The 15,462-nt window shown below is 51.2% G+C and overlaps 7 protein-coding genes across 7 annotated transcripts; 6 read left to right on the plus strand and 1 right to left on the minus strand.

Annotated features, from left to right (window-relative positions):
- Positions 1–159: 159 nt before the first annotated feature.
- SNOG_15332 (hypothetical protein) lies at positions 160–688 on the plus strand (the record flags this gene model as incomplete). Its single annotated transcript, XM_001805433.1, has 2 exons — positions 160–248; positions 367–688. The coding sequence occupies 2 exons, from the start codon at positions 160–162 to the stop codon at positions 686–688; spliced, it is 411 nt and encodes a 136-aa protein (XP_001805485.1).
- A 1,537-nt stretch (positions 689–2,225) lies between these two features.
- Positions 2,226–2,617, plus strand: SNOG_15333 (hypothetical protein; the record flags this gene model as incomplete). The annotated part of the gene is made up of 2 exons (XM_001805434.1): positions 2,226–2,488; positions 2,584–2,617. The coding sequence occupies 2 exons, from the start codon at positions 2,226–2,228 to the stop codon at positions 2,615–2,617; spliced, it is 297 nt and encodes a 98-aa protein (XP_001805486.1).
- A 923-nt stretch (positions 2,618–3,540) lies between these two features.
- SNOG_15334 (hypothetical protein) lies at positions 3,541–4,565 on the minus strand (the record flags this gene model as incomplete). The annotated part of the gene is made up of 3 exons (XM_001805435.1): positions 3,541–3,886; positions 3,936–4,375; positions 4,496–4,565. 3 exons carry the CDS (start codon positions 4,563–4,565, stop codon positions 3,647–3,649), a joined length of 750 nt encoding a protein of 249 aa, XP_001805487.1. The 3' UTR covers positions 3,541–3,646.
- Positions 4,566–5,941: 1,376 nt separating this feature from the next.
- On the plus strand, positions 5,942–7,639 carry SNOG_15336 (hypothetical protein; the record flags this gene model as incomplete). The annotated part of the gene is made up of 5 exons (XM_001805436.1): positions 5,942–5,966; positions 6,014–6,332; positions 6,385–7,252; positions 7,303–7,522; positions 7,560–7,639. The coding sequence occupies 5 exons, from the start codon at positions 5,942–5,944 to the stop codon at positions 7,637–7,639; spliced, it is 1,512 nt and encodes a 503-aa protein (XP_001805488.1).
- Positions 7,640–8,154: 515 nt separating this feature from the next.
- SNOG_15337 (hypothetical protein) lies at positions 8,155–9,843 on the plus strand (the record flags this gene model as incomplete). Its single annotated transcript, XM_001805437.1, has 3 exons — positions 8,155–8,343; positions 8,522–8,761; positions 8,809–9,843. 3 exons carry the CDS (start codon positions 8,155–8,157, stop codon positions 9,841–9,843), a joined length of 1,464 nt encoding a protein of 487 aa, XP_001805489.1.
- A 1,485-nt stretch (positions 9,844–11,328) lies between these two features.
- Positions 11,329–13,713, plus strand: SNOG_15339 (hypothetical protein; the record flags this gene model as incomplete). Its single annotated transcript, XM_001805438.1, has 5 exons — positions 11,329–11,913; positions 11,963–12,191; positions 12,440–12,894; positions 12,943–13,151; positions 13,284–13,713. 5 exons carry the CDS (start codon positions 11,329–11,331, stop codon positions 13,711–13,713), a joined length of 1,908 nt encoding a protein of 635 aa, XP_001805490.1.
- A 458-nt stretch (positions 13,714–14,171) lies between these two features.
- SNOG_15340 (hypothetical protein) lies at positions 14,172–15,245 on the plus strand (the record flags this gene model as incomplete). The annotated part of the gene is made up of 3 exons (XM_001805439.1): positions 14,172–14,453; positions 14,520–14,897; positions 14,955–15,245. 3 exons carry the CDS (start codon positions 14,172–14,174, stop codon positions 15,243–15,245), a joined length of 951 nt encoding a protein of 316 aa, XP_001805491.1.
- Between the last annotated feature and the right edge of the window lie 217 nt (positions 15,246–15,462).

Genomic DNA, 15,462 nt, shown 5'->3' on the forward strand with positions numbered 1-15,462 from the left:
TCAACTTCTGTAAGTTCCAGCCGTCCAATAATTGCCCCCTACAAATATAACTATTGTGCGGCCAGCGCTTTCGCGAATCTCATTGCTAATTTGCCGTCAGTCAAGGCCATGTTGATGTTCCACATTGTATTCTCCACCAAACGAAAGCCGATCATCACCATGGGCGATGCAGTGGCGTCATTTCTTGACGACAGAGATGCCACAACGACGAACATGGGTCCAATCAGCAGTCATGACTGCGAAAGAGGGTACAACGCTGGGGCGACTACGTGGAAGGATACCACGAGCAAGAAGCGACGCACGGTGACCCTTGTCTTGCACGTTTGGCAGTCCTAGCCTTCAAATCACGTACTAACACATTGCCAGATTCACAGCTGCTCTCGGAGTCATTATCGGTCTCATGATATGGGGAGTGAGAGCAATCAATTACCACTCACTTATGAGCACGTCCGATGTCTTTCGTTTCGGCTTCGGTGCCGTCGATCCTTGTGCATTCATATTGGGTGCCCTCATGCCAAATGACATAGTAACTCTTGCTTCAATAGCAAATTCACCGCAGATCTTGCTGTCCTTCATGTACCTTGCGAACAACAGCTTGTTCACGGCTATGCTCATGGGCTACGAGTGGGTGTCTTATGCACACAAAAGAAAAGGTCTCCGAACGTCACGGAAGCCATTAGGAGCCTAAAGATCGACATACTTTTTGCAACTACCATACCGATTTGGTGTGCCACTCATTTCCGTTAGCGGCACACTACACTGGCTCGTTTCGCAAAGCATATTCGTGGTCGCTCTTGACGTTTACGATCAGTACGAAGGATTGGAGAATAGCGCTGTTGGCTTTGACGCTAATGCTGTGACCAAAACCTGCGGTTATTCACCAATCAGTATATTGGCTGTCGTTATTCTAGGCATGTTCATGGTCGCGGCGGCCATTGCATTTGGGTATGTACCTTACAAACGCGTTATGCCTTTGGTAGGAAGCTGCAGCTTGGCTATCAGTGCTGCTTGTCATCCTGGGCAGCATAGTGAAGCCGGGGACGCTTCACTGTCCGAACAGAAGTTACAGTGGGATGTCGTTGGCACCAGTGTAGATGGCATTGGGCATTGGGCCTTCTCGAGCAGGGAGGTTGAGCCCGTGGTGAAGGGTCGGATGTACGCCTGAGAGCACCTTTTACATCGAACTAGGACGAAAAACAAGAGCGACTGAAGTATTCAACGCGGTGAAAATTTACACACTCAAGTTCCAATACCAGTCTAGCCTCCTGAGCCTAGCTAGGAGTCGCTACCAAACGTTGGAGTGAGCCACCCGGAAAAGCTATATCTAGATTCCCGCGACGTCCGTAGACATCTTAACCTCAGGTTGATCAGCTATCAAGTCCTTTTTCTTCTTTGTATCTTTACAAGCCCTCTCGCACGCGTAAAATAGGTGACCCGTGCCGGAGGCATCCCTAAAACGACCCTGAAAATTACCTTGGAAGTTACCTCAATCGACCAAAAACTCAAACATTGAGTGCAAGACTATAGGATTGTACTTGCCTACCATTGCACAAACATCTATTCCTATAGCCTGCGCAATGGCCTTTCCCATGCAATTGCTGGTGTCTGGAAGATCAACACCTATTCACCTCGTCAACCCAGCTATGATAGTCGCTGATCTCGCGCGTACTATGAATCAACGCCTTACGAGACTCAAACATTTCCAGCGTACTACTTCATCGCGTATGGGCGCGTTCGCCCTTCCTGCTGAGATGATTCTGCTGATTGCATCACATCTCGACAAACCCTCGACAACCTCACTCGCCTTGACTTGTCGGCGTCTACACAGTCTTTGCTTTACCACAGTTCTGTCTTTGGACTTGGAAGAGAAAGAGAAACTGCTCATCCTCATATAACAGGACGAGCCCAAGGTTTACTTTTGCCCTCGTTGTATCAAGTTACACAACTGGCACACACGCTGGAACATATCGATACTCCCAGGGCAAATAGAGAGAAAAGTGCCATGTAAGCGATATTTCGAAGGCAAGTTATACTTACCATACGTCAAATTTGTGCCATACTACCACGCACGCTTGGTTATGCCATCTCTACGGCCCTACACATAGCCCGCAGGTCAGTTTATTCAACCTGCGGGCTCAATCACACCATGAATACAGATACGCAGTCATTATTACCGTTCACAGCACACATGCATCTTCGAGGACAGGTTGCTCGTGTTATCAGTTATGACCGTGTCCCACCCATGCGGCGATGCAACTTCACTTCGACGCAGCATCGACGAACATCGCAAACATACAGTCTGTCCACATATTGGCATGCGACAAGGATCGCCTGAATTCGCTCCTGCTCAACTTGCCGAACTCGCACCAAGCCCCACCAGCGAGTTCCGAGTATGCGAAGGAGCATTCGGCTCATGTCCCTTCTGCCTGACAGACTACCGCATCGACATATCATGGCAGGGCGAGAAGAAGGGATACGCCATCAAGTTGTTCGTTTATAGCCAACTGGGCGATTGTCGCTCGCCGTTTGAGTGGAGTTGGCGTAGTAGACTGGCAGTGAGGATTGATGAGAAGCATCGAACAGATTATTCGGCAGACTATGGACCCGGTTATGTTAGAGATCAATGGAATAAAGCTGAAGGTTTCACGTGTAGCAGTCGGGGTGGATGGGTAAACGTTCCAGGGATGAGTGCTGGCGCGCTTGTGTCTGTAGATGTGCTGAGTGGCCAGTAAGGAATCCAGGAGGGGACCAGAAACGAATCGCAGCGAGTCGTCCATTGCCAACTGGATAGGTCATGTTGATGATTTCGCTACCTTTTGCAGGAAACGAGGCCCATAGCGACCCCGCATAGATAGTATGCGCTATGGTCAGTAGAACCAGAAAGTGTGACATTCGCGGGCCCCGTGACAGCTGGCGGATGGCTTGCTTAGAGCGTTCAGCATAGGATTAATAGTCGTTCGTGCTAGTCGATAAGTCGTGGCGACTCTCGATATACAAACACCATACTCTTGTGTGTTCACCAGTAAGCCCGTGATGTCGGCAAGAAGATGCCTAGACGAGTGCAGTGGTACCGAGAGGTGAATTGGTAAATAGCATGATTCTCCGTAGCCATTACGACCATCAATTATTCCGGATCCAACCACTATCGTAGCGATGTTCGAGATGTGTGCCTTGCGCGCACTGGATCTGCGCGGGCGCGGGGTGCATGAGGACATCGGGAGAGTGTAGCCACACATGAAAATATAGTTGGCATACTATCTAGCTCATCGCCATTCACAGACATGAAGGATCTTGTCACTGCTAAGTCATTGACCTCAATGTGCTTGGTACGCAGACATTATCCGGTCATGCTGACCGTTAGGGCTGACTGTTAGGGCTGACTGTCATGGTGAACATATGCCAGTGTTGCGGCTGTGGCGTTGCGAACCGAGGTACGTGACGGCAGACGCCGGCAAGTAAATGCCCCGAGATCCCGGCATGCAGGTTCAATAAATTTAACGACAAGACACTTTCAATCACATCCAGCAGCCGTAATAAAGTGCTCACACATATTTATATTGACAATATATACATCAGAAGCGTGTTTGCCACGTCGCAGCAACCAAGATCAGCGAAATTCGAGCCGCGAAAGCCCTCATTGGCCAGCTTAGAACGGCTTCAACGTGTTCAGGCTCTTGGACTCCACCTGGTAGCCGTCCGCTTGGTAGCCGCTGGTGAAGTAGTTGGCAGCATTGGTGTCACCTTTCAGGGTCCACAGCATCCAGTTGAGGATAGCCTTGCCGAATCGACCACCGTTGGCATCACCGAGAGTACCTCCGTGGCCGACGTTGATGTTGCCCTTCCAAGTAGGAACGCCGGCTGGAATGTTCTTGTAGTCGCGCTCACTCTGTTGCGTCTGTTAGCATGACAACTTGCAACGGAACAGGTTTACTTACGTTCGGGTACGCAATGTCGCCCTGTCCTCCAACCACGAACAAAACTGGCTTCCTCCAGTTACTCGCGGCAGTGTAGTTGGTCAACAGACCTGAGCTGATGATACCAATGGTGTCAACACGGCTGTCCCAGATGTTGTCAATGGCCTCAACGCCACCGCACGAGAAGCCGGCGGCCATGATCTTGGTAGCATCCACGTTGGCGTAAGCACCCTTGCCAGCATTCTGTGTGACCCAATCAATCGACTGCTTCATTGTCTGCGCATTCGATGTACCGCCGCCGTTTGGTCCGCCCTCGGCAATGGCGAGGAATCCGTACGACGCAATGTTCTGGAGAAGCGCAGAGTTTGAGACTCCATCCGTGCTGCAGGCTCCGTTACCCCAAACGAGCACGGGAATCTTTTCGCTGCCAGTCGCCTTGGTTGGGTAGTAGATTGTCTTGCCTTATAGGCTGCTGTCCGTCTTGTAGGTGCCAGGGGCGAAGGGGCCAGTACCACTGCCTTGCTGGTGGTGGTATTAGTTGCAAAGAAAGATTGGAGGAGAATTGAAGAGACTAACCTGACGCGCCTCGAGAGGAGATGCAGTCACATCGAGGGCGAGCGCAGCGAGTGCGAAGGTGAACGTGTGCTTCATGTTTGGCGTTCGGTAGGGGATGAGAGGATGCGGTGTTTGACATGGACAAACGCACACTCTCTGAGCTTCTTATAGACTCCTGCGGTTCTATCTTTACACCTGCAATATCGATCAGATCTACTTGTTCGGACCATCTTGGCTAGTGTCGATACACTTTCTGACGCCTAAAAGCCCTGATTGATCTTGGCCTACTTCCAACCAATCGATGCGAAACATGTTCGATCATTCGGCCCCGATCCCAGCATGTGGACTGTAACTATCCGAGCGATCGCATATAGGTACCAGGTACCGTAATGCGTTGATCGTTATATTTGCCGTTGGTCTAACACTAGCGTCGTGTTGTCAATCTGTTTCGAACATGCGCTCGTCTTGGCAGACCGGGTATTCACCAAAACGGCCACCGGGAAGGCTTTCGGATCTCGTGCATGTTCTCGATTGCGGGGAAGAAGTTCGCGTATCATGATCGTTCCTGATCGATTGGAGGGAATTGCCCGACATGGCATTCTTCAGATGAAGCCAAGTGTGATGCAATTTGGCAATGCTGCGTCCACTGTCACGCATAACTTCAGAGTAAAGCCTCGGGAGAATCACGTTGCTTTTCATGATAGGGCCCATTTAGTGTTCATACTACCGGAGGCTGATGCTTGTGCGACTACGGTCTTTTTCGCCGCAGGTTTCGAAACAGTCTCCGGGTCTCATCTTGGGAAGATTGCCGAGTGAAGCCCTATCGGCCCGACTAACATAGATTGAACTCCACAAATGTTGGCAGATTAACAGATCGAGGAAGCGTCAACTGCTTCATCATCCACAAAGTGAAAGGGAGGTGTGTAGTACCACACTGTCATAAGTATCGTGAGCCTCTAACCTGGTATGCACAAAAAGTTACGACCTGGTAGTTAGTGGCGATCTCGCCCTGCGTTTTCTTTTGTGGCTCCTCCCGGTCGCTTTCAAGCTACGTTGCGGTCTATCTCTTTGCTCGTCCTGTCCTAGATATGCAATGACTCTTGCTGCGATTGTCATGAGGCTGTAATACTGCGAGATGGCATTAACGCAGTACATTGTGGGAAAGTCCGAGCATCTTAAAGGTCTAATCGTAATTCTAAAGGTTCATTGCGATGGTTGTGCATAGGATGATGTTAAGGACTAGTTCGAGTGGGGACTCGCAGCGCCATTGAACCGTGGGGCGGTGGGGTCTGTGAAGCCTGGGATGTGCCGTGAATACGAGGAGACGTGACATGATACTCTTCCTGGTGCGATCACGCTAGTCTCAATGTGGAGAGGCCGACGGACCCCTGCACATAAAGTTGAGCATGGAGACCCCACCATGTCAACATTTATGTCGCGACTCTCTTCGACGCCATCGACATAGCGCAACCATGGAGTACGATACCTTCTCAGCGAGTGAGTAGGCGCTAAAGCGACACTTGGTGCATACTTATCGTGAACAGCGCAGTACAACACCAGCGACCCGACGTCCTTCGCCCATACATCTGCGCGGGAACGATGGCCCATCATCATCACCCAGGGGATCGATGACGTACATCGCTCGACACACAGTGCCCAGGATGAGGAGACTCAGAGCGAGGGCAAATGGATTGTATCCGAGCTTGCCAGGCTCAAGTACGAGCTGCAGCACGACCGCGAACTCACACCAATACCCGATGATGGCGAGAAGGACGTAGAAGCATACAATAAGGAATTGGCGGCACGAGGGACTCCGAAATGGCACAGCGTGCCTTGGCTGTACTCAGAGTGCTATCTGTACCGGTATGCATGAGATCAAGCTTGGCCCGAGGAAAGCGCTGACAGCCATAGCTAGGCGCATCTCGAGCATCTTCAAACGAACCAAGAAGTGGAGGTCGTATGATCTTTTTGCGCGGCAAAAGATGTCAACTTTCAAATCTTCGCGCCCTGCCGTAGTCGAACTCGCTGCTCGCTACCGAGACATCGTGACTGAGCTCGAGTCGAAGCACACCATAAAAGGCGCCGAGACGGAGGAGCAGCTTGAAGCAGCCGAGCAGATTCTCTTCACCGAGATGTGTGAGATCTGCCTCTGGGGCAATGCTACGGACTTGTCACTCCTCACCAACCTCTCCTATGAGGATATTCAGAAGCTTCAGGGCTCACAGGCACGCAAGAACAGCGAAAAGAACATTTTGGTGAACGATTTGAGCAAGGCGTTCAAAGTGTTGCGAGCAGCACAGAAGGAGGGCAAGAAGGAGCGTCGCGTCGACATTGTTTTGGACAATGCTGGCTTCGAGCTCTTCGTTGATCTTATCCTCGCGGGCTACCTCGTCGCATCTGGTCTTGCAACAACAGTCGTACTGCATCCCAAGTCGATACCCTGGTTCGTGTCAGATGTGCTTCCAGCAGACTTCATCGCTCTTCTCTCGGCACTAGCTGCACCCCAGAACTTCTACGGCACCCAGTCCGAAGAAGACAAGAATGCAGGCAAAGAAGCAGTGCCCCTATCTGAGACCGAAGACTCGAACTTGCAGTTCCTCTTTCAAAATTGGAGTCAAATGCACGCTGAAGGCCAGTTGATGCTCCGGCCGAACGACTTCTGGACCGCGGGCGGCAGCTATTGGAGACTGCCTAAGGCTGAGCCAGACTTGCTTGAGGACCTGAAGGAGAGTGAACTTGTGATCTTCAAAGGAGATCTCAACTACCGTAAATTAACAGCGGATGTAAGTTGTTTTCGCATGCAATACCTACTAGTCCCCACTGACAGCTGTAGGCGGAATGGGCACCCACCACACCTTTCACAGATGCCATTGGACCCATGGGTCCAGGCTCTGGTGTTCGTGTCCTTGCGTTGCGAACCTGCAAAGCTGATGTCGTTGTCGGTCTACCAGAAGGTGAAGATGAGAGGATCAGAGACATCACTGGAGGAGAGAAGACTGGCGCACGCAAATGGGCCTGGAGCGGTAAGTACGCTGTTGTCCAATTCTCTGACGGTAAGTCAACGCAGTAGCTTGCAACACAAGAAAATAGACCGACATGGAGGACCTTCGAAAGTCATTCATGAGGAAGAGGCGCCGCGAATTCACTTTCAACCTAGAACTTTCTTTTAAAAGACCTCAAGGCCTAAAGCCAGGGTCTAATCAAATGTCAATGAGATTCCTCGGACTGCCTGCAACAGCATGCTCGGTACCAGACCCTTGGATGGGAAAATGATCGGCTAACATGCACGGTTGATGCTGACCGAGAAACGGCTCCTTACCGCAACGGCACCAGTGGAACAAATCCGTCTTGGCGGAGAGCTTATTGAAATACTCAGGTGAGCCGCCCAAGGCATAGATCGACATCGACAAGTCTGACACAGCGCTCGAGTTACGGAACACCTTCGGTGTGTTGTTTCCATACAAACTTATCGAGCGGTCGTGCCGTCAACATATGTTAAGCGCCTTGCCAAGTCTCCCGCCGGAGCTATCATCGTGACGTGCAGCAAGGCGTGAACTTCGACACGGAGTGAAGGCTGTAATCCGGACCGATTAGCCGGCGAACAGATATTGCGCATTAAAACGGCAGCGCGCTGTCGTAAGCAACGGGAAACCGCATGTTATTTGTTCATCGTTAGTTCGCATTCATGAATCTTCCTGTGAAGTACTTTCTCGGCGTGGTCGTAGCTTCTGTGGCTGTGTCAGGGCAAGATGCGTTTGAAGCGGCGAACTTCAACATCAGGGAAGCCCTGATCGAAAATGGCGTTGACATGTCCACCATAGCAGAACTGCCCCATACAAGTGCACGATCACCTCTGCAGAGCTGCTCGTCAGCAGTAAGATGCCGCTTCATCTACACATGCGCCTCGCGACTGATGTGGAGTACAGTGCAAGTCTCTCAAACTCATATTTGGCAACGCAACAGTATCTTCTAGCTCACCAAAGACGTACTGGTCGCTTCAACAAAGCGATGTGCAGTCAGAGTGTACTGTAAGCCCGACTACGGCCTTGCAGGTCTCGTCTACAGTCCTGCTATCTCGTTTGTTCCAATGTCCTTTTGCAGTCAAGAGTGGTGGCCATGCTGCTTTCGCTGGTGCTTCGAGCATCGACTCCGGTGTTACGATTGACTTGGTCAACATGAAAGTGCGTAAACTTGCGGACGACAAGAAGACTGTCGCTATTGGTCCAGGTAACCGATGGCTCGATGTATACGACTACCTGACGCCTGACAGCCTCGTAGTCGTAGGCGGTCGTGTAAGTGATATCCGCGCGACTCTCGATCAACCACTGAACACAAGCAGGCAGCGACTGTGGGTGTTGGCGGCCTCACACTCGGCGGAGGCATCAGTCACCATACGAATGAGTACGGCCTGGCATGCGACAACGTTGCGTCATACGATCTCGTCACAGCGTCCGGCAAGATCATCAACGTGAGCCCGCAGTCATATGCAGACCTGTACTGGGCTCTCCGTGGCGGCGGCAATAATTTCGGTATCATCGTGACCTTTTATTACGAAACCCTCGAGCAAGGCCTCATGTTCGCGACCAAGCGCCAATACAACAGCACTTACGTCCCCGCTCTCATCGACGCATTCAACAACGCAGTACACGGTGCCGAGAATGACACGAAACTTGCGCACTTCGTCGGCCTGGCTTACTTCTCGGGTATGCAGATTGCGAGCACAGAATACGAATACTTCACGCCCGTCGACCCTGCCAACCCACCCCCCATCTTGAAAGAATACCTCTCGATTCCTCCATCGCAACACGAAACGCGCAACACGACTCTGGCTAGCATAACACCCGGTCTGAGTGAAAGTATGCCGGCCGGCTTTCGTTCGACAATGTGGTCTCAAGCATTCAAGCTCAATGCCGAACTCATGAGGCGCATGAGTGATCACTTCTTCGCCATTGCACCGAGTGTACCTGGTATCGTGCCGAGTCTAGGTTTCCAAGCATTCTCGGTACCTGCCCTTCGTGCCATGCAGAAGAAGGGCGGAAATGCTTTGGGCTTGAGTCCGGATGATGGACCGTTGTTCCACGTTCTGTTTTTTGTGTCGTGGACAGATGTCAAGGATGATAAAGTGGTCATGAAGGCCGCGCAAGACTTTCTGAAGAAAGCGGTGGAAATGGCGAAAGAGTTGGGCGTGGACAGTAGGTATATTTACATGCCGTATAGCAGTCCTTATCAAAAGGTGATTGAAGGATATGGCCTGGAAAATGTAAAGAGGTTGAATATGGTGAGTAGGAAGTATGATCCGCAGCGTGTGTTTGAGAAGCTGCAGCCGGGCTACTTCAAGCTCGATGGTGATGCACCGTATGGTGAGCTTGTTTAGCAGAAGAGTGGAGATCAGGAAGGGCCGATGGGACACACACATCGGTGGAGACTCTACATGTAAGGCTCGCCTAGTCATGACTCTTCGACAGAACCCTTCCATGGACACAGACAGTGCCTTCTTGATTGAGGTATTATACAGCCCCTCGATAGCCCCTGGCCTCAAGTCGTCGCATGATCGATCAGAATAACATCTGTATTACGTCTTTGACCGATAACCACGTGTGATTCGATGCTCGGGGGCCTGCTCCCCCGAGGTCGATCACCATGTTGCATCGTTATGACCCATCTTGCCTGCTCTCGACGTGGGTCACAACATTACATCGTCGCGCAGCACTTGCGTGCAGCCTCCCCTCCGTGCTGTATATATGGCCCAGCCTTTGGCCTTGGGAACATCCTCACCGCCTCTGACCAATCATTCCCAAACCCCAGAAAACTCCTCATTGCAGGTTACGATTCCTTGTCTGTGGCCCTGATGAGGCCATCTACGGGTTGCCAGGTTCGATCCTCTACCTCTTCCATCTTGCTAATAAAGTCGGTGCTAAAGACTGTCAGCTGATTGCGGTAGCCATCTTCCGCACGGGAGATTACGAGGCATCTCTTAACACAACCTACTGCTGCCTAGAAATAACTCCATACTACGTATTTCGAGTTCAGTTACCATGGTTCGAATAGCTGATCTGGAGATCACCAGTAACTGGTTCACGCGCAGATACGGCAGCGTAGTATCTCGAAGGTATACAAGTGGATCGTACTTAACGCATGTAAGGAGCGAGTCGTCGAATCATTACAGCTTAGATCGAAGATGTTCGGTGGAGATGTGCCCTGGAAACGTCCAGCGTACGATTTGGTTTGGCAGTGTATTGCATCGTCAGTGCCGATTATAGCTTTCCCTAGATGCTCCTGCCACTTGAGAAAGGTGATGCGTGACGTTTTGTTATAGCTGCAGGCGCAGTCGTGAGTGACATTCTTTGATTTGGAAAGAGATGAGTTCCTTCCTCCAACACCAGTGCGTCCTTTCATTTTGCGTCGAGATTATGTCAGCTTGAAGCCGGTTTTGACTGCTTTTCTGATCCCACGTACATCGTTAGAATCTAATACCTTTGCAGCAGTACCGTCAGTATGGTCTTACTTGCAGATTGATTCGCATCGACGTTCGCTTGCTGCGACTGTTTGCTGAAAACTCTCGGAGCGACAAACTTGTGCAAACGCGCAACGACGCGACTGCACACCAAGGACGCGCCGCAGAGCTTGTAGCAGCATGGAAATTCGATACCTTTTGACTTCTTCAACACCATCGGCACCCATGTTTTCTGCTACGGATACCTTAGAGCGACTGAAGAGCGAGCTCGGAGCGCAAGCCTCTCTGTTGGAATATCCGCCATTCCACCGGCTGTTCACAGCGCCACTTCGAGACGATCCCCAAAGCCTGTCATTCAAAATAAAGTTTGGAGCGATACAGCATTCCAAACCGATTGCTCCTGCGATGGGCTCTTCGCCGGGCCCACCCGATCAAGAGCCAAAAGTTGGCACCAAACACGGCATCTGGATACATATGTACCCCGCGAGGAGGGTCAACGGACCCGTAGGAATACAATTTCATGCCTACGACTCCGAAGATAAACATGTTGGCTGGCATGATGAGAACAACATTGGCAAGGTCGTGACCGGGTGCGCATCCGCATTCGCATTCCCGGCCAAGGCCAGTCTGGGCAGATGGACCAAGGACAAGCTCGTCGCGCTTGCTAAATGGTATTTCCTACGAACGCTGGTGGAATATACCACGGAGTCGGACAAGAAGAAGTTACAATTTGGGATGCCTATAACTCCCAGTTTCAAGGACGATCTCAAGGCAGTCTGCCGTGAGTTCGAAGAGCAGGCAACCAGGTCGCAGACGAGCGTCACGCCCGTAGCTACAACAGTAGGGAAGGTCGACAGTCAGGAAAGCGATATCAGCGACCTTTCGAGTGTCAGTGTGAAAGAAGACGACTCCGAGCCGGCACACAGCATTGCGGTCGAAGTAAATCGCTTGATGTCCAACGAAGCAGGACCCCGACCTACCCCAGACGCGGTATGCACAATGGAACGGTACTCGAAGGATACAAGCTGACATGCTGCAGAATCCGGCTTCTACAGAGCACGTGGCGGAAACTCTGATCGAGCTACAAAAGAGGGAGAAAGATGTTGTCGATGACATTACAAAGACGGAAGAGGAGATCGAGCGGCTGCAGCAAATTCTCCGGGAGAGGAAGTCAAACAAACAGCAGCTTGAGAGGCAGAAAACGGATCTATTCAAAGGCTTGAGCGTTGAGGCAGCATTCGACTTGGGACAGCAGGTCGAGCGCCATAGTGCGAAGCGCCAACGCCTTGATTGATCCAGTGCCGCTTAAAACAATATAGCCGTACTCTATTCATCGCAGAAATGACTATGCCTGATTCACCACAAGTTGCAATTGCTCGTGTGTCGAGAGTGTTGAGAAAGCGGGCGCGCTTGGCCGCTGTCGTGAAAGGCCGTCAACGCACACGCCTTGCTTAAGCGCCCTTCTGCATAGGCTTGACTTTCCGTCTCAATAGATTTTCTTTACGATTTATCCTAGAATTCTACTCAACTTACTTGAACTCCTTGCAGCACTCAACAATGTCCACTCCACAATCGCGACTCCAGACGCCAGCTGGCGCGCCTCGGGCTCCCAAAGATAACCGCTCCTTCACTAACCTGCGTATGGAGCTTGGTCACAACGGAGAGCTTCTCAAGTATCTCCCGTACAATCGCACGACCTTCCAGGCTCAGTCAGAGCTGCCAGGTGCGGCGCCAGAGCGAATTCTGTATGGCGATATGATGGAGGAGAAGGACCAGTTGTGGATCTATTGGACACTCTTGGGAGGTGCCAACTACACCAACAAAGGACCTCATGGATCGGCCAAGATGATTACGTTTCAAACGCTGAAAGGCGCACAAAACGGCGATGCTCCGATACGGCCACAGAACGTCCAGAAGATTGCTCTTGCTTCCGCCCCTTTCAAGTTGGCTGGCGACGCGTTCCAAATAATGGTAAGCGGACCAAGCAAATTATCTGTTGACAGATCACTTATTGAACAGGCGATTGCGGCCTATTTCTTCGTGAGGCGCGGAGTTGATGAGAAGCTCAAGACCCCCATCTCGCTCAAGAACTACAAATTAGAACTTGTGAGGGCTTGCAAGATTTACAAGGCAGTGTACGAGCAAGCGCAGGCGGCGAAGAACCCTGCACAATCTCAGGCAGTAGCTACAGCTGGTACAGTGGGGAAGGCGGCGTCGCGCGAAGTCTCGCATGTAGCATCACCGTCGCGTAGATCAGCCGAGTTCCGCAGGGAACCATCCGTGTTTCGAGCTCCCTCTTCGGTGACTAGGTCGTCTGAGCTTCTTGACGAACTCTACGATTCACGGCCCCCTTCACATAGTGGCAGCATTGGACAAACACGCAAGCGTGCGCGGAGCCCAGCAGCATACCCCAGCTACCAACAGTCACTAGCCCGCTACCCTTCCACTCCTACGCCAGACTACATCTACCAGGCGGATTCCGACAGCCTCGAATACCCAGAGCGAGAGGTCATGGTCGACAAATACGTCGCGCTCCAGGCTCAAGAAGAAGATCTCGATCGCCGCATCAACGACGCTGAGGGAGAGCGCTCCGAAATTGCTGCTCAGATCGTCGGCTTCCAGGCGCGTCTTCGGCAGGCGGAGAACAACAAGGCAGCACTGATGGAAGAGAAGGACGATATCAAGACGGAGAAGAAGGACGTGCAGAGCTCGTTGAATGGAGACGAACAGTTGGAGTTTGGCTTTGAAGCTGGTCGGAGGATGGAGAGCAAGAGGCTCAAGCGAGGTTAGTCGCAGTCGGATTCTCGGTCATCAGGACTTCCATCTTGTAAGCCGCCAGTTCATGTTTGCTGCTACGCAGCTCCAGATGTCTGGTGTTGAGCATGTTGTTGACACGTGACGTCATCCCGCATGGCAGCGCGCCCAACGTCCGTGGAGAGTCTCAGACATTCGAACGTTAGACGAATGAGAGCACACCTGTAATGCTACATCACACCGCTTTTGTGGAACCAAAGAAAGCACTTGCCTATGCAGCCTGGGCATGCATCTGATAGCAAATGTTTGCTTCGCTCTCTGAAACTCCTGGTCGTTTCGTCGGCTGCAACGACAGGTCACTTTGACGTCGTGCTGTATTGCTGGTCATCTATATAACCTCTCTTCTAAACTTCTGCAACAATCATTTCATGATCTTTCTATGATATTCAAATAATCACGGTAAAACTGATTTTCTCACATCCTTGTCTTCGAACATGGCCCCAGCAAGACGTGCTTTGCGAGCTCTTCGCGACAGCCTCGGAAACGATGCCAGCCTCCTTGATCAACTTCCTCCTATCACCAAACTCATTACAGAGGAACAAGCTGAGATTCCAGGCGCTGTACCGACCGCTATTCTTTTCGGCTACCACAAGGACAATGTTCTAGCAATCAACAAGCCTAGACTTTGGATATACCTGTACCGAATCTCACTGACCCTACTGTTCCACTCTTACTTTGTCGATGGCGAACCAGGCGGAGTGTTCATGGTCGATGATGTAAGACCTCTGCCTTCACTCTGAATATTGGTTCATCGGTTACTGATTTGACTCGCACCGATATAGGCGCTCCGATCAACAGATCCGCATGATGCATTCAAGTTTGCAACCGATTCTATGAGAGTAGTAGTGCTAGCGACATATTACTTCATGCTACTAGATGAGTCCACAACCCATGTGCTTGCGATGACTAAGAGCCAGGAAGGCGTCCTGCTGGACATCTGCAAAGACATCCGAAAATCAAAAAAGCCACAATCGCTAGTCGTCAAATTGAGCGTCCGTATTCCCTGCGAACTTTTCAGGGCAGCGACACCGCATGATGAGACAATCATAGCATCAGCGTCCCGAACAAGCGACAGTGGCATCGAAGATATGGAAGGAGACGGTAACAAGAAAGCAGCCAGTGCTCAACCGTTCAACGAAGACAATGTCAGGACTTCATCAGTGCGTGTGACATGCAATGATACTCCTCGCCCCACAGATCATATCCGGCAACCACAGATTATAAAGGAATCATCGTCCGCCATCTCCCGATACAACGAAGTGTGCAACGAAGAGTTGCAAATCGATCAAAAGCTAGAGCAGTGTCGGCGAAAATTGGAAGTTCGCCGAGAGCGTATGGAGGCACTTGAAGGAGAGATAAACCAAGAGTTGGAGTCGTTCGATAGTCTGAACAAGAAGGCAGTCAGTTGTGAATCGAGGAAGCGGAAAGCTCGGGATGTTTTGTCGCCGGATGAGCTGCAGCAGTTGTATTGGCGGAATGCTGGCCGCAAAAACCCCGGGCTTGCCTGAACTTGACGCAGTAAAAGTCGTTTACTCGAGAGATCGCTCAAATCCACTCGCAGGAAGTCTGGGACTGCCAAGTTATACATGTTTGATTTCATATCGCGGACCATGGAGACGAACGACATATCCCGTCACTGGGTCGATGCGAGAGCTACGCAAGTTACATTCAAATGAGGAACGCGATGTTGGCCTACCTTGAGCAATTTTCCCTTCACCTTGGTCA

This window comes from Parastagonospora nodorum (genome assembly GCF_000146915.1).
Source record: "Parastagonospora nodorum SN15 chromosome Unknown scaffold_37, whole genome shotgun sequence".
NCBI classification, from domain to species: Eukaryota; Fungi; Ascomycota; class Dothideomycetes; order Pleosporales; family Phaeosphaeriaceae; genus Parastagonospora; species Parastagonospora nodorum.